The 27,435-nt window shown below is 47.4% G+C and overlaps 2 protein-coding genes across 3 annotated transcripts; one reads left to right on the plus strand and one right to left on the minus strand.

Annotated features, from left to right (window-relative positions):
- The first annotated feature begins 18,588 nt into the window (after positions 1-18,588).
- Positions 18,589-20,878, plus strand: LOC123085771 (protein transport protein yos1). Its single transcript, XM_044507474.1, has 2 exons — positions 18,589-18,770; positions 20,317-20,878. The coding sequence occupies exon 2, from the start codon at positions 20,319-20,321 to the stop codon at positions 20,553-20,555; it is 237 nt and encodes a 78-aa protein (XP_044363409.1). The 5' UTR covers positions 18,589-18,770; positions 20,317-20,318; the 3' UTR covers positions 20,556-20,878.
- Positions 20,879-21,309: 431 nt separating this feature from the next.
- LOC123085770 (cytochrome P450 714B3) lies at positions 21,310-25,583 on the minus strand. Of its 2 annotated transcripts, XM_044507473.1 has the most exons (5): positions 25,150-25,574; positions 22,976-23,202; positions 22,470-22,717; positions 22,034-22,379; positions 21,310-21,939 (listed from the first exon to the last, which is right to left on the minus strand). In XM_044507473.1, exons 1-5 carry the CDS (start codon positions 25,439-25,441, stop codon positions 21,499-21,501), a joined length of 1,554 nt encoding a protein of 517 aa, XP_044363408.1. In that variant the 5' UTR covers positions 25,442-25,574; the 3' UTR covers positions 21,310-21,498. The 2 variants fall into 2 exon arrangements, with proteins under 2 accessions (XP_044363408.1, XP_044363406.1); XM_044507471.1 differs by having other exon boundaries at positions 22,034-22,717; positions 25,150-25,583.
- Between the last annotated feature and the right edge of the window lie 1,852 nt (positions 25,584-27,435).

Consider the following 27,435-nt stretch of genomic DNA (forward strand, 5'->3'; position numbering starts at 1 on the left):
GTCATTAAGTTGCCGGAGTTGGTTCCGCGGGCACCGAGCCTCTTAATGACGACATACGAATGGACAACATGAATGCGGGCAGCTGGCACCGGCTGGGAACGCACCGTGCGACGGCGCGAGGAACGAGGGTTTTGGTGTGCCAGGGTAGTCAGCTGCGGTCATGGCAACGTTGGAGATGCCCTTTGCTCACATGCGATCCCCGCATGTCATTGAAAAAGCAAGACGACCCGGCATGGTCTCAGGTCCAGAGGATGCAGTTGGCCGCGCTACACCACTCCGCGGACGCGTCGCGGCGCCCCGTGCATCCTCGACGAGCCAGGTGTTGGGGTGTGTTTGGATTGTGGCCAAAGTGCACCTTACCAAAATTTTGGTCATGACCCAAAGATTGGTCTTTGTTTGGATGGTTGCCATTTTTTTGGCATGCCAATGAACTCTAGCCAACTCTAGTTCATTTTTCTTGCCAATGTCGGCCAAATCATGGGCAACCAATACCTCAACCAAAATTTTGGTCATGACCCAAAGATTGGTCTTTGTTTGGATGGTTGCCATTTCTTTGGCATGCCAATGAACTCTAGCCAACTCTAGTTCATTTTTCTTGCCAATGTCGGCCAAATCATGGGCAACCAATACCTCAACCAAAATTTTGGCTACCCAATGCTTTGATGGGGCAACCTTGGGCACAAACCAAACATACCGTTGGTCGTGCCACAGCACTAACGCCACCCTCGGCACACTGAAACCGACCGTGTCTAGCGACGATATGAGCGTGTCGCTCACCGCGGTCGCCGTGTCCAGAGGCGGTGCTGGAGCTGCGCCCCGTTGTTGGCCCCAACGACCCACATGAACGGTTGTCGGTGGCGAGGAGGTCGTGGGCCAGCTCCTCCATTGGACTAGTCTGCGCTACGTCGTCCCGACGGGTGTGCCCCACATGTCGGTTTCCCTGTTTTCCCGGCCATATTCGAGCGTCAGTGCTCCGCGTTGCGCATTAGGCCTTTCACTATGTAGGCCAAGCGAGACAACTTATTGTTTATTTGAGCCGTTCAAGTATAATCATGTGGCGTTTGCTTATTTCTCATTCCTCTCCAACCCTCTTCTCCATCGATCATGTCGCCCTCCAGTCGAGTCCATCCTCCCGCATGCCTCATTTGAACATTCCGCCGAGTATCATTCGCATGTACCCACCCTAGTCCTCTTTCAATAGATCTCCGGACCCCGAGATGAAATCGAGAGGGAACGAGTGGGGGCACGTGATACCTAAGGCGGATTCAAAATTTTGAACCGGTGATCATAGCATCCGCAAATCATATATAAAGGGTATTCAATGTTCGTTTCGTTTTTGAACGTACAATATACTCCCTCCTATCCTTTCTAGTTTACATATAAGTTTTATGTGTAGTCAAAGTATCTCTACTTTGATCAAAAAGGTATCAACATTCAACAACGCCCAATCAATATTGTTAGATTCGTACGTACTCCTAGATTTGTACTCGAGATGGTTTCCAATTTGACTATTGACAAGATTAATAGTACATGAGATGTATAATGTGAAAATTATATCATTGGAAACTCCTTTCACATACGAATTTGACCGTATGCTTTGTGTAAGTTGCATGTCATATATTATTACTCTAACATTTGGTCAAAGTTAGCCTCGAAAAACGCATTAGACCCTGTATGCTTTGTGTAAGTTGCATGTCATATATTATTACTCTAACATTTGTGTAAGTTGCATGTCATATATTATTACTCTAACATTTGGTCAAAGTAGTATAGTGGAAGTGGATCCTCTGACGTAGGTATCCCTGCCTTACCCTCCCTTTCGGTCACTTACTGGCGGACCCCATGCTTGCTAGGCCCCGCATGTCAGTTACTCAATGGGTTCGGCCACGTCAGGGGATCCTCATCCGTAGTATACTCCCTCTGTTTTTATTTACTCCGCATAAAACGGAGGGAGTGGTGGTATAATAAATGACGCGGGCGGGGGAGGGGGAGGGACGTCGGTTTGCTCTCAACTGCGGTCCCACAAGCGAGCGAAAACGCAAGACGAAGCGCGTTCCATTCGGTGAGCGACGTGGAGGGTCCAGCGTGCCGGGCTGCAACGCGAACGCGACAAGAGCGATGTACAGTCAAAACCGATTGACCGGTCGTCACCGGAACCACTATTCACACCAGAACCTTCGCTGCTCGGCCTACGCCAGCCACTGCCCTAAAACCACACCAAATCTCCAGCCCATTCCCCCACCTTTCGATCCCCTAGCCCGCATCAAGCGTCCCCTAGTTCGCCGGAAAGCCATGGTGCGCCGCAAGATCACTTACTACAAGATGCTGACGCCGGAGCGCCGCGCAGAAATCGCGGCGGCGGTCGGCGCCACAGACCTCCGTTCCCAAGCTCGCTTTGCGGCGGGCCAATCCCCGAGTTCTCTGGAGCCAAGCTACGAGGAGGAGGAAGCCGATCCAATGTTCATGGCGGAGGTCGCGGCGCAGAAGGCCCCCGATGGGTATGAGACGATGGACGTCGACTTCGTGCCGGCGTCCGAGTCCCCCATGGTGCAGGCGGACCAGCGGTTGAACATGGCGATACTAAAGGAGGACCGGGAGGCAGAGGCTCAACTCGACGCGAAGCGCGCGCATGCGGCTGCCATCGAGGCTCTCCTGCAGGCGGAACCGGATGTCGTGGATGTGAACCGGGCGGCGGAGGCTCAACTTGAGGCGGAGCGCGCGGATGCCGCTGCCATCGAGGCCCTCCTGCAGGCGGAACCGGACGTCCTGGACTTGAACCGGGCGGCAGAGGCTCGACTCGACGCAGAGCGCGCAGATGCCGCTCTCATCGACGCCCTCCTGCAGGCGGAACCGGACGTCCTGGACTTGAACCGGGCGGCGGAGGCTCGACTCGACGCGGAGCGCGCGGATGCCGCTGCCATCGAGGCCCTCCTGCAGGCGGAACCGGACGTCCTCGACTTGAACCGGGCTGTGCTCTCGTCCGTGCAGAGCGCCCGCACGCTCCGCTTGAACGAGTAGCTGGAGGCCGAGGACAACCACGGTGCGGAGACACACGTCGGCAGCGACGGCTGGTTCGCGCCGGCAGCCAAAGACGACGAGGCCGTCTCTTTCCGCGAGCAGTGATAGTTTTTCTTTATGTTGTTGTTTTTATGGATCTTTTGCTGTGTAAAAACATATATTTGTTATGCAAGTCGCCTGACTTGGGTCAGTCTACCATTTCAGGCGGTTGGATGAATATCCTACGTCTCCTAACCCTTCTTTCCTTCTTCCTCACCTCTTCTTCTTCCCCAACAGACCACCGCACGGGCCGTACGGATACTCCCCAACATGCGGTTGGATAAACATACTCTATGAACGAAAATTATGTGTCAGCGATAGGATGGCTGAGTTTGGTTTGTTCACATGCGACAGCACGTGTCAGTGAGGGTGCGTTCCCTTGGTTGGGTTTGCGGCGTGCAGGAGCGACTGTGTGAGGGTGCGGTGCGACCGCGGCGTGCAGGAGCGACCGTGTGAGGGTGCGGTGCGACCGCGACAGCCGTGCGCAAGTGTACCTCCTTCTCATTTTGAAAACTTTAGGCAAGCTTGGCAAAAATGTGTGGCGAAGTTTGGCAATGCAAGGCCTAGACCCAAACAGGATAAGTACGTACGTACTAGGAGTACTAGTGTTAAAAAAGAAAGGCGGGGTTTTCCTTCGCGGGATTTAATCGATACAAATCCTCGTTTCACGTGTCAATTAATGCGTATTTTTTCTCCAAAGACCAAAGAGCTAACCATCTCACTCCTCATCGCTTGATTAATGCAGCGCCATGCAAACCAACCTTCTCACTTCCGCATGCATGCAGGGGATATTAATGTCCTTGGTTGCTAACCCCATCAATTTTGCCTCGATTAGTGTTAGTGGCCCTTTGCAAATTGTAATTTTGATATACTGGCCTTGTGTACAAAAAAATGGAGGTAGTAACTATATTTGACTTCCTTCCCCATTGCGGTGACGTCGACGATATCTTTTTTTGGTGGTTTGGCGAAGTGCGTTCGACGGAGAACACCATTGAGGGAGACCACGGTAAGTCGTTCGCAAGTGCCGCCTGCAAGCCGAGACAACCGCCTTATTTGCATCCAGGAAGTCCTTTACTAGTACTACTAGGAGTACTAGTGCGGTGAGATGGTTTCTCGAAGAAGACGATGGAGAAGCGGAGTCAGCGAAGAGTGAAATGATGGTTGCTTCGTCCGTGCTTTTGTGATTTGACGCCTCACTGCTTTGTGATTTGTGATAGAAGGGACAGGGGAGTAGACTCTGTGCTCTATACTGTACTACATGCGTCCAAGCATGGGAGAAAGAGGAGAGACGTTGCATTTTTCTATTCCTTCAATCAATCAATCAGGGAGCTTCGGTTCCATCTTTTTGGCTTTGGCAACACCGTCCACAATGGTTCCCACGATGCCAAAAGCTATTTTCACATTTGGCTACACATTGTGGATGCCCTTAACCGTACCACTTGGTTTTGCTCCTGTGTGCTATCTATACAAATCTCAATTATATTGATCTAAAAAATTATAGAATCAAGATTAGTAAAAAGGAGGTGATTTTGCCGCGCGGATGGCGGGGGAGGTTTCTTATTTGAGCAATGCTACATCCACGTAATGGTTTACGTAAAGTTACGAACTGATGTGATGTGGGACTATTTGATTGGATTAAAGGAGAGGATTAGGCCCACCCCACCTGAAAATCAGGGGGGCATATATAGATTAGATGGAAAGTATACGTAGCAGCTACGTAGCCCTTTGTAAGTCTAGGATTAGGCTTCTTATTTTCGGAGGACGTTGTCCTGGCGGTTTGCTAACATGCGGTCCCACGTGTCAGTGCTTTACCAAGCCGATCCGCGTCCCACATGAGGCAGAACAACGGCAGAAGCAACACGTGGTTAAGTTGAAGAAGATGAGGGAGAAGCGGATTCAGCAACGAGTGAAATGATGGTTGCTTCGTCCCTCCAACTTAACTGCGGGAAAGGTGCAGCTTTGTGATTTGACGCCTCATTGCTCATTACTACGCCGGCGCCATGACTGGGGTGCTTCACCCCGGCTGCTCTGCACTGTATTCCGGTATGGCACGTGGACCCGGTAGCTTGATGTCCCACATGTCGGCGAAAGGGACTAGAAGATTTATGAAAGCGAGCGCTCCACTCTTACGACGGAGGAGTAGACGACACGACGGCCCAGTGAACTGTCACTTGTACTGTATAGTACTATAGTTTTGCTGTTTCGCACGATCCATCGATACAAACCCGATTAAACAGGAAAGGGCGGGATTTTTCCCGCGCGGTAGATGATACTGGCCATACATTTCAAAGGCAATTTTAATGTATGCAAACTGAATAATTATAAGTAACAATATGATATCTAGTAAAACTAAAAACACATATGATTTATTGTGTTAGAGTGTAGTAGTAGTGTGTATTGCATAGTTGTTAGATGTAACATGCGAGAACGTGTAGAGATGTAGTTTTGGAGGGCCTACAGAGAGAAAAGCGTAATACGGTCACCGAACTTCAGAATAAGCTGATTACGGTCACTATATACGTTTTGCGGTGATTATACGGTCACTTGCTCACAGTTCAGCATCGGATTGCACTCTGTTGACCGGCCAAATAGTCTGCGTGGCGCCATGTTGACTAGTTAAATTGACCACGTTCCTTGTGGGTCCCACCTGTCAGTTCGCATAGGCAAAAGGTCAGATAAACACAAATTTACGCAGGCGCGACAAGGCTCCAACCCGTGCGCGGGAATCACCTGGTTGTGTATGTGTCTGTCAGGGCCTGATGTGTGCGCATGCACGTGTAGGTTGAGCACTTGAGCGTGAGAGTGTGTGTTGGTCGTGTGGTGTACTGGTGTGTGAATGCATGCGTGCGTGTGAGTGTTGCGTGCGTGCGTGGCTGTGTGTGTATGTTGGAGTGTTGCGTGCGTGTGTGGGTGCATGTGTTTGTGTGAGTGTTGCGTGCATGCAGTTCGTGTGCATGCGTGCGTGTGTGTATAATCACCACACCAGCTCCTGTGTGTTAAAACAGACGGCTCAGCATACCAATACAAGGCCACCTTGTCCGCTGTGCCCGCGGTCATGACTTCGAACCACCGTCCAAATATTTTTTTGTCGTTTGTTTTCATTCTTACTAGCAAGATGCCCGTGCGTTGCACGTAACATCAAGATGCATTTGTATGACTTGTTTATCTTGTGAGAGAAAAGGATGAACGAGGGAAGGCCTTATTTGCAAATGTGGAGAGGTGTGTGGGTACCTTTTTGCAAAATTGCCATAGTTTCTTTCCTATCCGTCAGATATAAATCGGACGGCCTATATTGCAGGATGGCAGGCACACCATCATCACCAACTCTGTTTTTTATAAGAGTGTATTTTATGTATTTTATAAGAGTGTAGATGTAGAGTAGATACAAGTCGACAGGTGGGCACGATGGTAGTGAGATAATGTGATGCAACACTAGAGGTGCCACGTGGAGCGTTTAACTGGTCAACTAGTCATGTCATGAGCAAATACAGAGTTGTACGGTGAGCCCGTGACTGTATAATAACCACTAAACGTAAATGGTGACCGTAATGAGTGGATTCTGAAGTCCAATGTACGTATCGTGCTTTCGCTTCAAATACAATGATCGTCATTGCATATATCGCGAGAGAAAGATGAAACATGCGTGAATTTTCTGGGGGCTTACTTTTAGAGGACCTGGAGATAGTTTTGTGTGCATACGTGAAAGGGGCGTACAGGGGGGTATGCGATGGAGAGAGAGATGCTCTTCGTTTCTCTTTATTATGACTAACTTTGTATATAGTATAAAAATATACAAATTCACAGTGCGGAATAAATATCATTGTGGGCACCATGCAATGCAAATTAGCGTTCGTACTCCTCCATATAACTTTGTAATGTTGTATATATGTAGAAACTCTAAAATAATTTTTTGGCCACACTTTATTCAAAAGGAATGTTGTATGCGAAATAAACGTGAAGAGAGGGCTTTTTAGATCAATGGGGTACGTGATGTAACATGTGTGAATGTGTAGTTGATGCATTTGGCGGGGCCTAGAGAGGTATGTGTGTGTATTACGTATTCGAGAGAGGCATGGATAGAGGGGCCGACGGGGGGGGCGTGGGAGAGATAGCACGAGAAATGAGAGTGGTCTAGAGAGAGAGAGACGAATATGACGTCACGACAAGAGATTCCATTCCCTTGAGTGTGTATATGCAAGGGGGAGGGAATAGAGGCACCAGGAGAAATTTTCTGTGTGTGTGGTGTTTGTGTTGGTATGTGTGGGTGTGAGAAGATAATGAGACGTGGGGGCAGAGGGTGTGTCACCGCGTGAGGTCCGGTGGGTCGAGGTGAGGCCCTTCGTTCGGTTCCGTCCTGCGCCACATTGGTCGGCCCGTGACGCATTTAGGAAGACCCATGGATGACTAGTCGTACAAGACAAAGATAGCAGAATTGTGAAGGACTCTGTGTCCACTGACAAAGCCGGCTAGGATTTGTAACCCTAGGTTCTCGGACTAAGGTAACCCCTTTATCTCTGATATTACTATTCATCCAACCTAACTTTAAGGGGCATCCTACAGAATGCTCTGCTAGAATCATACTCGTCGATTAGGAAGAGAGGTGTGAGACAATGCGTGAGAGACAGGCGTAAAGATAATGTGCGTACATGAGACACGTAGGCAGGTCCATGTATATAGAAAGGGTCGATGAGGATTGTGCGTGTGTATGTTTGCGAGAGGAAGAGTGCTTGTGATAAAGGTTAGTGAAAACAGTTGTAAATGGTTACGAGAGGGAGGGAGGGTTATATCTAGAGCATGTGTGCGAGAAAGACACCTCGGGAGAGAGTGTGTGAGCATGTGTGAGAGACCACCGATGGAGAGTGAAACTACACGTAAAAGACTGCTCTACACATTGATTAAAGATATAAATTGTATCCAAATATTAGGATGGGATCATGATATTTGCAATTCGCGTAAGGAGCGGTCATTGATCCATCAGACATCTAGATTCTATCGAATTTGAGCATGTCTATGTTATTATTCGACACAATTGATCCACATAGTTAGTATTTTGAACTCCAGACAATGCATCGCTTTAGCAATCGAATATAAACGTGAGTATAGTTCATGTTGTGTGTGTAAAGCACATTATACATACGAAAGTTACACAATGGACATTATAAATAGCTACCTATGAACTAGCATACATTTGAATTCAACTTAAGGTGGTTTAAAAAATCGAATTCAACATGAAGTCCATTCAATTATTTGAATTTGATATCATGGCATTTGTAAACCATACCTAAATTATGGGGGCACCGATCTTTGCTCTGATTTTGTACATAATAGCATATGTAGTCGTGTACAAAATAGATTCAAATTTAGCTCCTCCATTCCAAAATAATCGTAGTTATAGGATTTTCAAGTGTCAAAATTTCAAAAAGAAGCGGATAATTTAATGAGGCTTTCAAACATACAAGGTCAAATATAACGTTGTATATTTAGGTCAATCCTCATAGTTCAAGAGTACTCTAAACGTGAATGCTTGTGTTTCAAAATTTCGAATGAAGCGCCAAAAGAGCCTCTACTCGCCCGAAACCGTGTGAGACCAATGTTTGGTGGTACAAGGAAATTACTTTTCTAATAACTCCGACCCATGAAACCTACCGGCCCGACGTCCAAAGGTCTAAACTGGGGTAGGTTAGTAGCTTCATCTAGACGCCATGCAACCACATCCGAAAAACATTCATACACAATGGCCGCCTAAGCACACATGCGCGCGGCCGAAATCGCTCCCGCCGACTATTTGGGACACCTGGGATTACCATCCTACCCCTGACCCGCAGTAGGTCTGAAATTTAAGAAGGGGGCAAAGTTTGTACTATCCCCAAATTTCAAACAAGCGCGTCCCATTTCTGTTCAAAAAAGCCAAAAACAAGCGCATCCCAGACCGAAACATGGTTTCCCCCCTCACCCGTCCGATTCCCAATTCGTACTCCGTGGGCGCCAAAACTACCTCTCCACCAGCCGCGAAACCCCAGCGTCCTCCGTCTGCCACCCCATCCCACCCATCAACCGCCGCCCTCCTCCATCACGCCGGAGCCGATACCCCGACGTCATCGTCCACCGCAACCTCAATCGCAACGCCCTCCATGGCTAGTAGTTGAAGCGGAGGCCGAGCCGTCCGTACCCAAGCCAGTTCAACCACGCCGTCCTGTGCCTCACCGCTGCCGCTCCAACTTTGCCACCCTCCACCGCACCGAAGCTGTTCCTGCTACGCCGTCCTTCGCCGCCTCGGATCTGCTTCCCCTCCGCCGACATACGGCCATGGCAACACAGTCAACAATTTGTCCATGGGTTCGTCCAAGCCTGCACCCTCCAGAACATCGGTTTCCCCGGTAAAAAGAAGAAAATCGGTGCGACTTGTGGAGGTGACCACACCGGCAACCGAAAAAGGTACTCCTCTTCCCTTATTCGTGCAAATCTTACGTCTCTGCTTGCACGGTATTCATTCCACAAAAGACACTAGTTGACCGCTTCTTCTTGATACTAGATGTTCCTAGTAACTCGCGATGCACAAGGTTTCACCTCATATACTATTTCACCTTAGCTAGAGGTCCGTCGCCCCCCTGAATTTCAATTTCTGGCCACTTGATTCCCAATTAACGGAAGCATTCCCCGGCGTAACAGGCGCTAGTACGCCTATTACGCCGGGGAAGCAGCGCCTTGGTGTTTATCTTAGGGGTGTGTGCGGCCTAGAGCTACTGGCGCCCGATCTGGAGGTCGGCGGGATTAAAGGGATGGCCTGGGGGCGCTGCCAAGCATGGCGGTGGTGTGAGGTCGATGGGAGGGCGGGGCGGCGAAGGCAGGGGTCTGGGCCGGTGGTCGCTGGCGGTTCGAGAAAGATCGTCAACAGTGACTGGCGGGAGGTAGACGAAGGCCATCTGCCCGTTCCTTATAGATCAGACGGTTCATTAAAAAATCGACTGACCTATTTATTTTCAGTCGACTGTTATCTTAGATATGACCATATGTGGTGGTGTGTTGGAGGAGTACCTGCATTTCCTGTGCTCATATATTACAAAATCATACATAGTAGAATCTAATTTTGTTTGCCATGCAATGTTGTAGAGCTATCATATTTCTCCTGTCATTTATTTTTCAGCCACCTGCTATCTGCTACTTTTACAATGCACTAGTTCTGCACACACTTCACCCTTACTCTCACTGTTGTGTTTTTATGCAAGGGTATTTCAGACTCTGCTGCCATGAGAGAAGCCAAAAAGAAAAGAGAGAAGTCGCTCCAGTTCGGTGTGCGGCTATGCAAGACACGTTTCAATGCTTTAAAGGGTGTAGTGTCAGCATATGGAGACAGGGAACGTAGCTCTGGAGTTGATGACCTCGCTCGCAATGAACCACCATCCCAGGTGCTTGCTTTAACTTCGCGGTGTCATATGTGGTTGCATGTTCCATATGGTGTCTAGCTTGTATTCGAAAGGCCGAAGTCGGTAGATAAGGAAAGATATTTTTTACATGAACCACCATCCTGTGAGCACCAGAAGACAAATAGCTAGTCAGGGCACTGGCCCAGCCAGTGACAAGCCCAACAAAGATAGGCATCACCTGGAAGCCAACTAAAAAGCTGCGATGGTGGCGAAGCAGCCCGCCTCCCACCAGGCTCTCAGGTCCTAGATGATCATGCTTACCACTCCAGCCGGATGTCTAGCTTGTATTGCTTCCAATTTGGTTAAATTGCATCTGCTTAGCTTACACATTATACCTTTGAATATGACATGCCTTTCTGTTTTTGGTACATACTAGTACATCTGTGTATTAACCATGTTCTTACATCAAACTAATGTTCTTGTGTATCCCTCATCAATCACTTATGACGAGGCAGGCAGGCAAGGGGACTACTCCTCATTTAAAGAATGCAGCGTCAGCCTCCCGACATGATTCTCAAGAAACAGAAATGCTAGATGAAGATAGTGAACGTAGCTCTGTAGTTGATTACAACATTTCCCCTACACTAGCATCGCAGGTGCTTGCTCTAACTTGGCAGCGTGATATGTGGTTGCATGTTGCATATGGTGTCTAGATTGTAATTCTTCCAATTTGGTTAAACTGCATGTGCTAGTCTGCTTATCTTATACATTATACCTGTTAACGTGACATGCCTTCCTGTATTTAGTACATAGTACATCTATCTATTAAGCATGTCCTTACATAAAACTATTGTGTTTTTTTGTATCCCGCATCAATCAACATGATGAGACACCTTTAGTATATGCAGTGCGATATTAGTTGCATCTTTCATATGATTTATAGCATGCACTGCTTCTAATTTGTTGAAATTCCATTTATGATGGGACGCTTTTAACTTGGCAGAGTCATATTGGTTGCATCTTTCATGTGGTGTCTAGCTTTCATTACTTCTTATTTGCTGGAATGGTTTCTGCTTAGTTTACACAAACAGTTGTGAACATGCCATGCCGTCCTGTTTTTCGTACATATTCCATCCTGGTATCATGTGTTTGCCTTACATCAAAGTAGTGATTGTCAGTATCATGCATGAATGAGTTCTGGAGAGAGAATTTTATTGCTTTTTCTTGTCGGCTTTACTTGACAATTCAAAATCAATAAAGCGGAAGGAAGTTAGCAAGGTAGCGGATAAAGGTGCTCCTTTCGAACAGAGGGCCTCTACAGTTTCTACTCCTCCACACCCCCAAGATGATTTCCAAGACAACACATGCATAGACACTCAACAAAGCTGTGTTTATGATGAGCACGTCTCCCCTAGTGTAGCATCACCGGTGCTCCCTCTAACTTGGCACTGTTATATGTGGTTGCATGTTATGTGTGATGTCTAGCTTGTATTGCTTCTAATTTTGTTGAATGCCATCTGCTTACTTTACACATTATACTTGAATAAGACACGTGTTCCTGTTTCTAGAACATACAATATCTGTCTATCACACCATGTTCTTACATCAAATTACTACTGTTGTGTAACCTGCAACAATCACTTATCATAAGACATGTTCGACTTTGGAGTGTGATACAGGTTACATCTCACATTCTTTTCTAGCTTGTATTACTAATTTGTTGAAATGGCACTTATGACGAGACAGTTTTAACTTGGTAGAGTGATATTCGTTGCATCTTTCATATGGTGTGTAGCTTTCATTGCTTCTAATTTGTTGAAATGCCTTCTCCTTAGTTTACACATCATAAGCTGTGAATATGCAATGCTGTGAATATGCAATGGCACTAATGACGAGAGACCTCTAACATGGTAGTGTGATGTTGTTTGCATCTTGCATATGATTTATTTCTTGTACTGCTTCACATTTGTTTAAACGCCATTTATGATGAGACACTGTTAACTTGGCAGAGCGATATTTGTAGCATCTTTCATATGGTGTCTACCTTCCATTGCATTGCTTCTAATTTGGTGAAATGTCTTCTTCTTAGTTTACACATCATAGTTCTGGTTATCTCTTCCGTCCTGTTTTTCATACATATTACATCCTCCTATGATGTGGTTGTCTAACATCAAAGTTTATTTCGTCTGCATCACGCGTCAATTTGTTCTGAAGAACTAAATTGTTATTCGTTTTTCTTGTTGGCTTGACTTAACATGGCACAGAGAAAGAGGAAGAAACACAGAATGGCAGGGAATGAGAAGTGGATGAATCCTGCAGATTCTGCTGGTACTGATGGTGCAATAGAAGGTCAAAGTCCAGCAGAAAATTCTACAAACACGGCATCCCATGCTACATGAGTTGCAAAAAAAGACAAACAGAAACAAATAGCTGCCACCAAACAAGCAGAGACAGCCCTAGTTCTTGCAACACCTACCACAGTACTACCAGCCGCACGACGTACTCGTGCGTCAACTGAGCTAGCAGCACGTTCCCAAGCTCCCTTGCCACCTGACACTACTTCCCAAGCACTCTTGACACAAGATGAGTTGGCAATATCAGATGAACCTTGTGAGCTTCAACAGCAAGAAGGTAGTTGCTGGAGTCAAGTTACAGTTGCATGCTTCTTTATATGTAGTCTCACATTTGATGTATACTAACACTTCCTATGTTTGTTGTTGGACTAGCACCTAGGCGCAAGAGGAAACAAACATTAGGGATAATGATCGATAGGTTAACTAAATCTAGAGGAGGAAGAATGGAGATCTGTTTTGAGACAGGTTTAAAAAGGCCACATGATACTACAGAGTCAGCCAAGTTAGTATCAGAGGCAGCGGTTGTTGTTAGGTGTCATGTACGTATCCTCCCAACATGGATTCAGTACAGGAATGACAAAGACGAAACCCAGTTCAACATCTTCCTCGACCATTTATCTGTAAGTATGGTTATGTATGGAAACTAGTAATATCGTCTTGCTCTGTCCAATACTTTCTAGGTTGTTGATAATGAGACTCCCATAATTTCCAACAGATGAGGTTCAAGTTGGATGTCTTGTAGCCGGGATTCCGAGTCTGATCGGGTCTTCCTGGGAGAAGGAATATCCTTCGTTGACCGTGAGAGCTTGTGATGGGCTAAGTTGGGACACCCCTGCATGGATTTGAACTTTCAAAAGTCGTGCCCACGGTTATGGGCAGATGGGAATTTGTTAATATTCGGTTGTAGAAAACCTGACACTTAACTTAATTAAAATGAATCAACAGCGTGTGTAGCCGTGATGGTCTCTTTTCGGTGAAGTACGGGAAGAGAACACGGTCTCGTGTTATGCTTGAAAGTAAGTAGTTTCAGGATCACTTCTTGGTCATTATAGTTTCATGACCGTGCCTTGCTTCTCTTCTCGCTCTCTTTTGCGTAAGTTAGCCTCCATATATGCTAGTGCTTGCTGCAGCTCCACCTCACTGCCTTTCCTACCCATAAACTTAAATAGTCTTGATCGCGAGGGTGTGAGATTGCTGAGTCCCCGTGACTCACAAATTACTTCCAAAACCAGATGCAGGTGCCGACGATGCCAGTGCAGGGAATGCGACCGAACTCAAGTGGGAGTTCGACGAGGATTCTGGATGTTACTATGTTTCCTTTCCAGACGATCAGTAGTGGAGCCCAGTTGGGGTGATCGAGGATCTTTTGCATTTGGGGTTGTCTTTATTTTGGTTCCGTAGTCGGACCTTGATTGTATTCTGGATGATGTAATGCTATATTTATGTATTGTGTGAAGTTGCGATTGTAAGCCAACTCTTTATCTCTTTCTTATTCAGTACATGGGATGTGTAAATATTACCCCTCTTGCGACATGCCTACTATGCGGTTATGCCTCTAAGTCGTGCTCCGACACGTGGGAGATATAGCCGCATCGTGGGTGTTACATACGTCTGGTTAGAGCAGCTAGGTATTTAAACCTGAAGACACATAGTCCTGAACACACAGTCCTCACCGTATTCTCCTTGAGCTAAGGTCACACAAACTTCGCCCAATCACTCGTGGTAAGTCTTCAGGTGACTTCCAAACCTTCACAAACTCGGTCACTCGGTGATCCACAATTTCCTCTTGGATGCTCTAGACCATGACGCCTAACCGTCTGGAGGATGCACAGTCCTCAAAAGTAACAAGTGTCGGTTCCACACAGGAACAATCTCTTCAGTGATGCTCAATCACTTTGGGTTTGTAGGGGTTTGGGTTTGGGTTTTTCCTCACTTGATGATTTTCGCTCAAAGTCCTCAAAGGATGGGATGCTCTCAATGACAAGTGTCAGTTTCTCGCGGAGCAGCCAACCAACTAGTGGTTGTAGGGGGGCGGCTATTTATAGCCTGGGGAGCAGCCTGACATGATAAGACATAAATGCCCTTCAATGATATGACCGTTAGGTGGGTAGATATTTTGGGACAGCTGGCGCATAGCACAGCAACGGTCGGATATTTGAGTATCGAATTCCTCAGGGCTATCATGTTCCTCACTTGTAGGCAATCCGCACTGGCGAATTCCTAACTCCTCGGTCAGAACAAATTCCTCAGAAAACAGAAGATCTTCGTCTTTGTCACTGAAGAAATTGACTGAACTGTATGAGATTTCTAATGGCTTCACTCGAAATGATTGGGTAGGTGTAGGATTTTGAAATGAGCATCACTTGGAAACTTTTTCTTAGTTTTACCTCGACCCCCTTTAACAGTACGGTGTTTCCTATGACTCAAGAAAGAGAAAATGAAACTACGAAAATAAAAGTCTTCACGCTTCATAATCCTCGCGTGAATATCAAGTCTTCACAGTCACACCAATTTCTTCACTTTCAAAGTCTTCAAGAAAACCAAAGTCTTCAGCTGAAGACATTCATTTTTAGGGATCAACTTTCATCGTAAATATCAAACTCCTCATAGACTTATAGACCTGTGTATACTCATAAACGCATTAGTCCCTTAACCTATAAGTCTTCAATACACCAAAATCACTAAGGGGCACTAGATGCACTTACAAAACCTATGTGAACAATGCTGGAGGCACATCATGGCATCTCCAACAGGTAGCAAAACTCGAACGACCGGGTGCCAATTTGGAGGACATGTGTTCCTTCTAAACTAGAAGTATTTTCTTGGAGATTGGCCCGACAGTCTCTCCCGGCCGACGACTTGCTTGATCATCGCAACATGGCTACTTCACGTGTATGTGCGTTGTGTGGAGAAGCGGACAGCTCGAGGCACACTTTACTTGAGTGTAGCATGTCGAGAAGTGTTCGGGCCCTCTCAGATGAGCAAATGGTCGAACATATGTGCCAAAAACACCAAACCCAATGCAAAGGAGTGGCTATTTGCTAGAAATGACACATTGTTGAAGGAGTAGTTTACACAATTGATCTTCGCATTATGGGCGATACGGAGCTCCCGAATGAAGGATTCATGAGGACATATTTCAAAGCCCGTTAACTACCCACGGTTTTGTTATGTCTTTCTTGTCAAATATTGAATTTCCACATAAGCACACGGTGAGCTCGAGTACCAAGTCCGAGCCAGCGGATCCCTCTGTCGGCAAATCACGTGAAAATTAATGTTGATGCAGCGATATCAAGACATGGAGTTTTCGGCGCGGTCGATGCAATATGCCGAGACTAGGGGGAACGTTCATGGGCGCGTCTATGTTGTTCTTTCCACACATTTTTTTATTGTGAGATCTTTCCACACATGGTTGATCCTTCTATACTTGAGGTTCTAGCCATCAGGGAAGCATTAGCTCTTGCACATGACCTTTATGCCCATCATATCTTCGTCTCTTCGGACTGCAAGTTGATTGTGGAGGAAATTAAGAACAGGAGCTCAGTTACGTATGGACCTGTTATCATAGAAATCAAAGTTACATCATTAGATTTTGCTTTCAGCATCTTTAGTCATGAATTTAAAATCTCGAACGTAGAGACTCACAATCTCATAAAACACGATTTTTTATTAGGAGCTGTTCATCATGTTTTAGTTAGGCCAACGAAAGATCTTCTCTTCATCCTGTAAACGATAATAAAGTTTGTAAGGTTGTGTAAAAAAACGCCTGCAGCCAGGATCCGGCTCCTCTACCGTGCCCAGCGGCATGGTACTCTGCCGTGCCTTCTTCCTACCCAGGGGTACGCACTGGTATGGGCCAGAATATCCCGAAAAAAAGAAGATATAGGCCAGAATCCAACCAGCCTAGCAAACCTGATACATCACACACCGCTAAAAAAATGGATGCATCACACCCCTGCACATTAACTAATTAACTATTACATTTCTGAAAAAAGTAATTAACTATTATTATTTTCCCCAAAAAATATTATTATCTAAAAACACGAATTTTGTATCTCAGTCATATATTACACGGAGCGGAATTTGTATTTTATATTTTCCTTTTCCTAATTTTTATTACTTATTATTGTTTTGTCAGTTGGATTGGTCCTTTTATTTTTATTTTTGTGCCTTTTTGTTTCTCCTCGCGACGCTCCTTGCTCGCGGAGTGGCCTATCAAAAAATAGACCGCTACTTGTTGTTTGGGCTAAATCTATTGGATAATCCTATTTGATAACTTCAGATAATTCGCAAAAAGCCCGGATAATCCACATCCGTCGGATATTATTGATACCGTATCCGCTACCATATCCGTCGAATATCCTGTTGACCAAAATCCATATCCGGGGATTCATGCGGCCGCATTTACATGTCCATGGATAGCACGTAATTACAGTTGCACGTCAGTCGGGCGGGCGTAAATGTGTTCACGTGTCTCTTATAGGTGCTCATAACGGCGTAAATATTAAAAATCGCTCCGCGTAGAATATGACTGAGATTTAGCAAAACCATTTTTCTAATAAGAGTTCATTTTCATTAAAGAATGTTGCTCATGTGTATTGCTAATTAAAAGTTAACTTTTTATACAATAATAAGTAGGTAATTTTTTTTGAGGGGTAGAACTAGTCTTTATTCATCAAAATCCACAATATGTGGGATACAGTTTAGATCATGGGATTGGCCAAACCAGAAATGGCGTCCCGGATCTAGAGACAAAGAAAATTTAGCTAAACTATGAGCTTCTACATTTACTTCCCTACGCTCAAAAGTAAAAAGACATTGAAATTGTTCTGCCTGAAGGCGAATCTCGCTAATGATTGCACCATATCTCCCCCGAGCATTCTTGTTGATATCTGAGATAACCTGTCTTGAGTCCGATGCCACAATGAAGCTCTGTAGATGCAAGTCCTCGGCTAACGCCAGTGCCTCACGACATGCGATCGCTTCAAGGGTGGCTGGATCATCAAGACCTTGGATCACCAATGATGAACTTGCTAAGAAATTCCCTTGTCTATCCCTACAGACTGTCGCCGGTGTTCCTCTTCTATCCGAACGAACTCCCGCGTCCACATGGATCTTTGCAAAACCCGGTGGCGGTATTCTTGGTGATCGTCTTGGCCCTCTTGCGGAAGGTGCATGCGCTGCTGGGCGACTTTTCTTGGACATGTCAAGCTCAGATATAAATCTTTTGATAAACAAATGAGTCGCTTGTGGTGAATGAAAAATGCCCTCATGTATTGCTTTGCGCCTAGAGGACCATATTGCCCATAACGTTACAGCGATGAGCACGGACTGGTGGTGCTGCAGGGTTTCCATGAGTGTGAAAAGCCATTGCTTTGCGTTCGGTTCCGTTGTGCTTATCAGGTGCTGCGCTAACTCCTCGTCCACCAGTGCCCATGTGCATCTCGCGACAGTGCAATTGATAAGCGAATGCCTCCACGAGTCCTCTGCCCCGCATAGTCCACATCACGTAGTTTCCGTCATTTTCCTGTGAGAGTGCACATCTTCTGTTGGAAGTGAATGCTTCGACAAGCGCCATAGAAACATTCTTATCTTGGAAGGGACAGGCGTCTTCCATAAGGTTTTCCAGGAGCCTTCTTCCGCCGACATGTTCAAGGAACCAATAAGTAGGTAATTGCTCTAGTTAATCTGTGCATAGATTTTTTTTTTGAGAATATCTGTGCATAGATGAACGGCTGGGCTGGTTAGTTCTAATTTCTGACCCATAGGCCCAATACCAATGTGTACGCTGGGTAAGAAGGCACGGCAGAGTGGGCACGGTAGAGGATCCTCGTCCCTGCAGCCACGCGAGCAAGAGGACTAGGGTTTCTCCCCCTGTCGATTCACACCCGCATTCGCGTCGCTCTCCTCACTCCTCTCCTCTCTCCTGCGGACGGATCTCGCCGCCCCGTCGCCTACCAAGCACGTCGCCGGTGCGCATCCTCACCGCGCAGAGGTTGAACTCTCCTCCTCCCATCCCTCTTCCATCTGTCCCCATCCCTCTCGGATCCCTCATCTCTCTCTGCCCCTTGCCCTGCTGCTTCTGCCGATGCGGATGTGAGCAGGCGGCTAGGCGGGGTGCTGCCGTTCCTGCGCGCGTTTTGCTCGGAGCCGAGCTCCCTGCCATGGCCGCCGTGGCCATGGGAGATGCTCCCCTCGCTCCTGTACAGGCGCGAGCACCCACACGCACCATGCGCGAGCACGCGCGTTCACCCCTGTCCCGCACGCACACGCATGCCCACAGCCGCGATGCACATGCTCTGTCCCGAATCTCCTTCTCCTCCTATGGATCTGTGTGATTAGCATGCATCTATGTGAACAATTGGGCTAGTAATTGTTTTGATTGCCATGGATCTGTGTGATCTGTCCCAAGAGTTTGCTAACTTGTGGAAATTAGAAGAAATCAGTAGGTAGTAAAAATTGTTATGCAATCACAACAATTCAATATGTTAACCTCCTGAATAATGTGTGCATATATTTTATTTTGTTTTGATGATGCAAATGATGTCAATATTATCAGTGCCCATGCCTTTATTAATTTATAAATCTGTGCTGAGTTTATATAGAGGAATGACAACGGCAAGACCCGAGATACGCTGATAGTGCAAGCTGCTGGTTTGGTTGCTGTTTTGTGTGCCTATATGGCCACGATGTAAATAAAAAACAACCATCAAAGTCTAGGGTATTAACCACTTTGCACACTCAAGACTGATAGTAAGCTTGAATTCGATAAGCCGAAACGAACAGAAAAAAATAAACAGTTTGTCAGGGCTTCTCGCTACCTTAGTTTATTCCCATCGTAATCCATAAGCCTGTTTTTGGAACTTCAAACCCCCACCACCAGTCAAACATCCATCTGATTTTGATTCCTTTTGCCGGTAAGCGAACCCCTAGTTTGCCTGGATTGTAATTCGGTCTGCTCTAGCCTTTTTGTATGCTGTGAACAATTGAGTCCTACCATATATTTCTTCATTGTTACCAATCTCAGTTACCCTGAAGTGATACTACAAATAGCAGTTTATTTTTGAAAAAAATGGGCCCTGTGCTTCATGTTAGGCCTGCCCCTCTGGTACGGAACCCTGGTTTGCAGTCCCTGGATTGTTCCCAGTTAATTAGCGTGATTTTCAGAAATTCCCTAGTTGTTCATATACCCCCAGTGTGAATTTCTCAGTTTTGCTCACCTTATTTCCTAGTGATGGTTTGCTCATATGGGCATTCCTGCGACGGAGGGATCTTTCCCAGTGAACCTTGAAATTTACTTTAGAAACTTATGGCATATCATTAACATTCTAGTGCCACATCTGGGCCTGATGGAAGTCATAATGTATGTGTTAGTGTATTTTCTTGTCCAGTTATGTTTATGTTTCAGAAGATGATGTTACTTTGCTATGTTGAGTCCATGTGGACAGAATTGTCTATTGGTTCAGTTATGATGGTCTGGTGACTGGTGGCACATAAGTACCAAAGTTTTCAACTAACAGAGTTGTGGTATTCATGTACAGAGATGGGCTTGTGGATGCTGCTGGAGGGTTTTTTGCTTCTTGCAAATTCTTTGGCGATCCTGAATGAAGACCGCTTTCTTGGTCCCAGGGGATGGAGCATGTCTGAAGTTTCAGGAAATGGGCAAACAAAGTCGTTGAAGGGGCAGATCGTGGGGCTCATCTACGCCACACAGTTTTTGCGGATGCCCTTGATAGCGCTTAATGTTCTTATCATTGTTGTGAAAATGGTGTCAGGCTGAGGCTCTCTGCTGTTGGGTTGAACTGATTTCAATACCAGCATTATGTAAAAGCTAATCATGTTCAAAAGTTGCTGCAAGATGTTCACGCTGACTTGAATGTGGCCTGTTGGCTTTGTTGCTGTAAATCCCTCTGCTCTGAGGGTAATCTTTCCTCCTGTATGACTTCTGAATCATGCATGCATCTGTTGCTATTGGTGTGGGAGTATGCACTTGCGCTACCATGATCACCATGTAAATGTTCAGTCTAATTTAAACATCGGTACTGCGTTCGGTTAAAGACATTATCTGGTGGCAGAACCAACCTTTTCTGTAGTTTTGCCTTATTTGCCGTCTTAATTGTTGATTGTAGTATATCCTTTTCCTTGGGAATCATTTTGAGCCTAGTCTCTTGTTTTCGGTTGTTTCTGTGAAGGTTTTTTTTTTTTTTTGGTTTAGTACTGTATACATTGTGCTGGCACTGCTTTTATATTTGAACTCTTCCTGAGCTTCTCAACTTTAGATGATGATCAAGCTATGGGAGAAGGATGATTGACCCATTCACAGATTTTGTGTTGCAAGTTGGACAGTGGTTCGCGTTTTGTTTGTCAGACAAAAGTATGCTGCTGCACACAGGATTTTGTGTTCCTTTATTCACATGCTTATTACACTTCTCTAGTCTTGTAATTAGTGTTGTATTTTGATCTGGGTATTCGCATCATAACAGCTGCGACTGTTTTCTTGAATGGAAAATTAGGACATTTACTCATCTGGCACCTTCCTCTAGTCAAGCTGAACCTTAACATACCCACGGAACGATCATATCTGAACAAATTCGAACGTGTGTATCTGTACATTCTCTCAAGCAAGCAAGCTGCATTCATTGATTAAACTACGTACGTACAAATTTCTTTGCATGAGCGAGGACGGATGCTAACATTATTATATCCAGGCCACGTTGCCTCTCTTAGTATGTAGTAGTAGTAGAAGCAGTCTGCACTTTGGTTAAGGTGAGGTCGACGCCGAACTCGGGCTCCACTATGAGTTTCAGCGCTGGAGAATGGTGATAGAGCGGCGAGAGCTTGAGCGCAAACTTGGAGATGATGAGAGATATGAGTATCTTGAGCTCTGCCGTGGCGAACCCTTGGCCGAGGCAGGTCCGAGCGCCGGCGCCAAACGGCAAGTAGGAGTGCAGCTGGGGTCGAGCGTCGGAGAAGCGTGCCGGGTTGAACTCCTTGGCATCAGGACCCCACAGCTTGGGGTCAAGGTGCATTGTGGAGACAGGGATGTAGATGTTGACGCCTTTTGGGATGTGCACGCCCCCCAGCTTCAGTTCCTGAAGTGCCATCCTTGACACAAAGGCGCCTGCTGGGTACAGCCTCAGGGTTTCCTGAATCACCATCGTCAGCTGCATTTCCAATTTTATCGGAGTTCAAGTCAGCTAGCTATCATCATAATATGATCACTTTGTGAAGATTGGGGATACATTCATATGTACATACATTCTTCATTTTCTGGAGTGATTGGGAGTCTAGTGGACGGCCCCCGCAGACGTCCAGGACCTCTTGGCGGACCCGGTCCTGCCATTCTGGGTGCAGGCCAAGGAGCATTAGGCACCAGGCAGCTGTTACAGCTGTGCTCTCGTATCCTGCAAAATATATGCTCTTGCAGTTGTCCACTATAAAGTTCTCTGCCTCGCGGAGCCCCACCTTGCTGCTGCTTGCGCTGTGAAGGATCGCGCGCAGTAAATTCTTGTCCTCTCCGCTTTCCTTGACGATCTCCAGTATCAGCCTGTGCACCTGCTTGTGAAGCCCCCACGCCTGCCTGTTCTTCTTGGTAGGAAAGAACCTGCAGAATGAGGATCTTAGTCTATGTTCCTTCACCGACGAAAATGGTGAATTGTGAAAGTTTCTACATTTTGATGAACATTTTTTTAACCTTAGGCCGGTCATTTCAGCTAGCACATTTGGCTTGGACACGGCCTTTTGCAGCTCTCTGAGCTTGAGGAAGATCTTCTTTCCTTTGACGTAGCTGCTTCCGAAGCATGTCCTGGAGATGACATCTGCGGAGTAGGCTCTTATGTCGTCGTCAATCTTGATGTCTACGGTGCCGCCACTCTTGTCGACCCTCGCTTCCCATGACTCGAGCAGTGTTTGCGCAGAATCTACCATCAGATCCACCATTCCCTGGTTTGGTTTGGTTATATATAGATGAAGATACAAAATGAGTCTAGCTGTATATATGCTGCTCTTAAATAGAGTACTGTACCACAGCAGCGCAGAATAATGCAGGATTACATACTGTAAGTGGTCCTAATTACTCCGAATCTTATCAGACACTACCTAGCTGGATCAGAATGTTGTGTTGCTGCTGGGCATGCATGGTCCAAATGAGAACACTCGCGACGCATTATCTAGCTGGAGCTGAGAATTATGTAGGAGTACCTTGACCTTGTCGAGAAAGAACTCGGGCGCAATGATCTTCCTCTGGTGGGCCCAAGCCTCGCCGTTGGACTTGAGGATGCCTCTGCCGAACAGTGGCTCGTGCGTGGCCTTTAGGTAGGAGCTCTTGCCGAGGTCCAGCGAGACGCCGAGGTTGATGTCCCGAACCACGTCTGCCCGGCTCACGTGAAGGAACACCACGTTCCCCATGGAGTAAGTGAACACTGGACCTGCATGCACTCATACTACATGTTAATGAATGAATATGAAATGAACCCTGCCCGGTTCCCACACGTAATAATTACTGTACTGTAGATAATACATGTTCATCACACGTAGTAGCTAGAATCAAAGATGTACTGTATTGTTGGGAAAATAATGAGTTGTATTCCGTTTCATCAATCAATCAAATCAAAGATAAAAAAAAAGAGAGTAGGAATCGTTCTTGGCATTGGCATTGCCATTGGGTTGCCGGTCACCATCGACGGCTCTGTTGGATTACCTCGGCGGAACGACCGTAAACCGACACGACGGTAGGCATCCAACAGGAGTCCGGCTCCTCCCGGCGCTCAAGATAAGAAAAGGTGAAAGCGCAGGCGTGCGGAATGGGACAGACGACACAACCGGCGGCCAAGTTGAGGGAGCGGCGTCTCCATCGCCGATCGCCTCATCACGCGCCCCTCCGCAAAGCGGTGGACGGGAGCTCGCGCGCTCTGGCTGGCGGCGGCCGAATGAGCCGCGAGCCCACGCGCATGCATGCAGGCGCACACGGGGGCGATAGCTCCAGCTCCGGCTCCCAATCCCAAGTCCGACATGGACGTGCCGGCGGTCCAATCGTCTCTGGCGGTCCACACATGACATGATCCACCCCGGCGCGGACACCGCACCGCACCGGTGGAGGAATGGAATGGATGGCGTTGCTGTTGCTGGCGTTGGGAAGCCAGAGGTGGTCTCGTAGTACGTACTACTCTATGTTGCGTTGCGTGCCCACCCACCTGACGTGATATGTCGGGGCTGCCTCGTATGTATCATCATGGATAATCTGAAATTATCCTTCTAATCCGATCCATTTCCATGTGACTTGATTGTGTCTTTCTGCTTAGTGCATCAAATTATATATATTGTTACTTGCAAGCTACTAGCCGCTATCTATACATGCATGCATCAAGGACGAACAAGATTCATTTCGAGGGAGCTCGGATGATGCACATGCTGTACGTGGCTAGCTCACGGCTATGCCGTTTGCATCACGCCAAAACTATAGGATAGGATCTACAGGGAGTTAATCACCTTGACCTATTTCAGCTCTCTACAGTTACGTGCTTTGTTTCTTTCCTTTTATAAACAAAATAAAAGTACTATCGTATAGGGGGGTTGGGTTTGTTGTTCTTTGTGGGCATGCATGTCCTCTCCTGCAACATCATTCAGTTTTAGTAGGGGTGGGTTCGAGAGAACAGTTAAATCGTGCAAGCTGATGGCGCCCAGCTCACCTAATATATGGTATGTATCTTTGCTATCCAACATTGTCATGCAGCAACAGGAAAGGCCAAATTCTGAAATTCTGCAGCACGAGACCACCACAAGTTTAGTCGACCTGTTAACGTTGCAACTTCTAGAGTTAACTTAAGATCCACATCACAAATACGGATTGACAGGTTGATTTATTTAAGGAAACCATTTGTTTAATACTCCTACTGCACAGCTGGGGCCTCATCATTGCCGGGTCCTGAGAGAGATTGCACTTGATGATGCCAGATTTTTAAAATGGCCAACCTATGTTTGTTGCTACTATATGGAGTACACCAGCTTAGTGTCCAACACCAGAATGAATCAATCATTCGGCTAAATATGTATGTGCTAATATAAACAATCAGGCATCTTTGGGCTCTGTTAGTGCTTAGTACTAAGCTCCTTCCCTCAACAACAACAACAAAAAACAATTAGATAATTAAGCTCCATCTCTTCTTTGGGAGCTACGCTGCAAACTGTTTGGTGCCCGACCGATGCCAAACGAGGGGCATGAGGGGTGAGAAATATGAAGATGGCTTTGTTTTTCAGGGAAAAGAAGTTGACTGAGAAATTAGTAAGCCAAATATGTATGTATGCAACAGGAAGAAGATGCTTCAAAGGATGAATAAAGCAAATATATAAGGTGATGGCCGGAGACACAAATATACCATGCTCTTTCCTCCATTTCTCGTAGAAGGGCAGCACGGCTGGGCGGTAGTCGTGGACGATGCGGCCGCCGGCTCGGGGGGCCGACTTTGCGGCGGCGACGGCCTCCCTCATGTCGGCGATGTTGCCGTAAGGGAAAGACGGGCGCGGGCCGCCGATGCCCTGCCTCCTGAACCCAGCAAGAAGCCTCTGCGGCACCACCCAGACGGTGTAGTAGAGGTAGAGCGCGAGGGAGCACGCCCCCACGCAGCATAGGCTTAGCACCACCTTCGTCGCCATGCCCACCTCTATCATCTCTCTCTCTCTCTCTCTAAACTGCTTGATCTCTGTATGCACTTCTCTCTATGTGAGGTGGAGAGGTGGTACTGTGTTATACGGGGGACGGGAAACAAGTGGGGGAAAGGTGGTAGAGTCCAAACGCCAAGTTTGGCATAGAATGGCTCCCCCGAAAAGAAATCCATCACCAGCAGTGAGAGTGTGGGCCGGGCCCTGGGGTAATATCCAAAGTGTGTACTGTCTGTCTATCTATCGAGCGTTCTCTTTTCTTTTCTTTTTATTACAGTACTAGTACCAGTACTATATAATATACTCCCCTTCTTTCTTTTTGGTGCGGGAAGGGAAGGCGATCCAGTATCTCTTTTGATCTGCGGCGACGAATCAAAAGGTTCGTACTCACTGTTCAGGCATGCATGCGGCCTCATTTCATGAAACAGTCTGAGCTACCACCTGAGCTAGCTAGGAGACAGCAGCTCTCAAATCTCGCCGTCTCGTTCAATCTTATCCACCAAAGTCGGCAAAAAATAATTCTGATGCGTGACTCCACCCACCTCTCCTCTCCTCTCGGTGGAATGGTCTTGTTGCTGCACGGCACACCCCTTTCCTCGTTAGGGCAACTCCAACACGGCGATGCATTTGGTCTGCACGACGGTCTAATGCACCGACGCAAACCCAAGACCCGTACGCTCGTTGTTCGTCTAGACAAATTTTTGACTTAAATTTGAGTCCTATTTGTGTCCACATGGACACGAGACGGACGCGCCGCGCGTTTGTTTGGTGTCTGTCTTGGGCTCGCGTGTCAGCTGCCCAACCACAGCGTCGGGAAGTCCACTTCTTTTTAAAATAGCAAGTGTGTGTGGGTGTGTGTCGGTCCGGGGGAGGGGGGGAGGGGGTGTGATCCACTTCCCCGTCCACATCTAGCAAATCTAGTCACACTCGCCTCCATGTCGACGATAGGAAACCCTAGCCCGAGCCATGTGCTTCTTCGGCGGCAAAGGGAAGAGCAAGGCCAAGGTGGAGGAGGGCTCCTCCTCATGCCCACTGGTGGCGAGGTGGGCGCTGGTGCCAGCGGCGGGAGGGCACGTTGGCTGCGGGACCGCTTGTACATCCTGATGCACCGCGGGCGGTACCACTGGGAGTACCGCATCCCGCTGCCATGGCTGGACATGAACCTCCCCCACGGCTGGCACCTCAACACCCATCGCATCCCGGTGTTGGCGATGCCGATGTCAGCTCGCGCGCATTCGGAGGAGGTGCGCAAGCGGCACGCCTTCCTGACGTCGGAGCAGCCCCGTAATCCGGCGTTCGCGCCAGACTCCCTCAACTGGGAAGTCTGGTTCGCCACCAAGCACGTCACTGCCTGCAACGACGCCGCTCGTTCAGTTCGCTCGCGGAGTCCTTAGATCAGTAGTTTTGGATAAACTCACTCATAAAGGAAGAATAGCGCTCTAGCGTGGCTCGCTTCGCTTTTCGACGCGGAGCTCGTCCAGATCGATGACAACATCCCTCCACCGTCCCCGACGGTGGCGCTGGAGGACCAGGAGGCGAAGGCGGCATACTAGGCCGCCCTCAAGGAGGTGCTCCAGCGTGCCCTCGAGGAGTCCTAGCGCGAGGAGGACACGTGCTGGTCCGGCATGGAGGGGGACTGCGTCTACCCCCAGCCACCACCGCCTCTCCTCGAGCCCATGCCCATGTCAACGCCACCACCACCACCACCCTCGACGAGCAGTACCACTGGCCGGGGTACGTTCGCGAGTGGGTGGGCGCGTGGCCCTGTGGCTAGGCGCGATGCCGGAGTAGGAGGCGATGTACCTCCAGCAATGGAAGGCCCGCGCACTGGCGGAGGAGTGGGAAAACAGCGAGCGTTGTGCATGCAAATGGACCGCGAGGAGGAGCGCCGACAGCGCTGGGCACACTAGGAGGAGGAGGAACGTCGAGAGTGTGTGGAGGAGGAGCGTGCGTGCCGCACACCAGATCCATCGGTGCAACACAAGTTGGAGGAGGCGGCGTCG

The sequence above is a fragment of the Triticum aestivum genome, chromosome 4A (genome assembly GCF_018294505.1).
Source record: "Triticum aestivum cultivar Chinese Spring chromosome 4A, IWGSC CS RefSeq v2.1, whole genome shotgun sequence".
NCBI lineage: Eukaryota > Viridiplantae > Streptophyta > Magnoliopsida > Poales > Poaceae > Triticum > Triticum aestivum.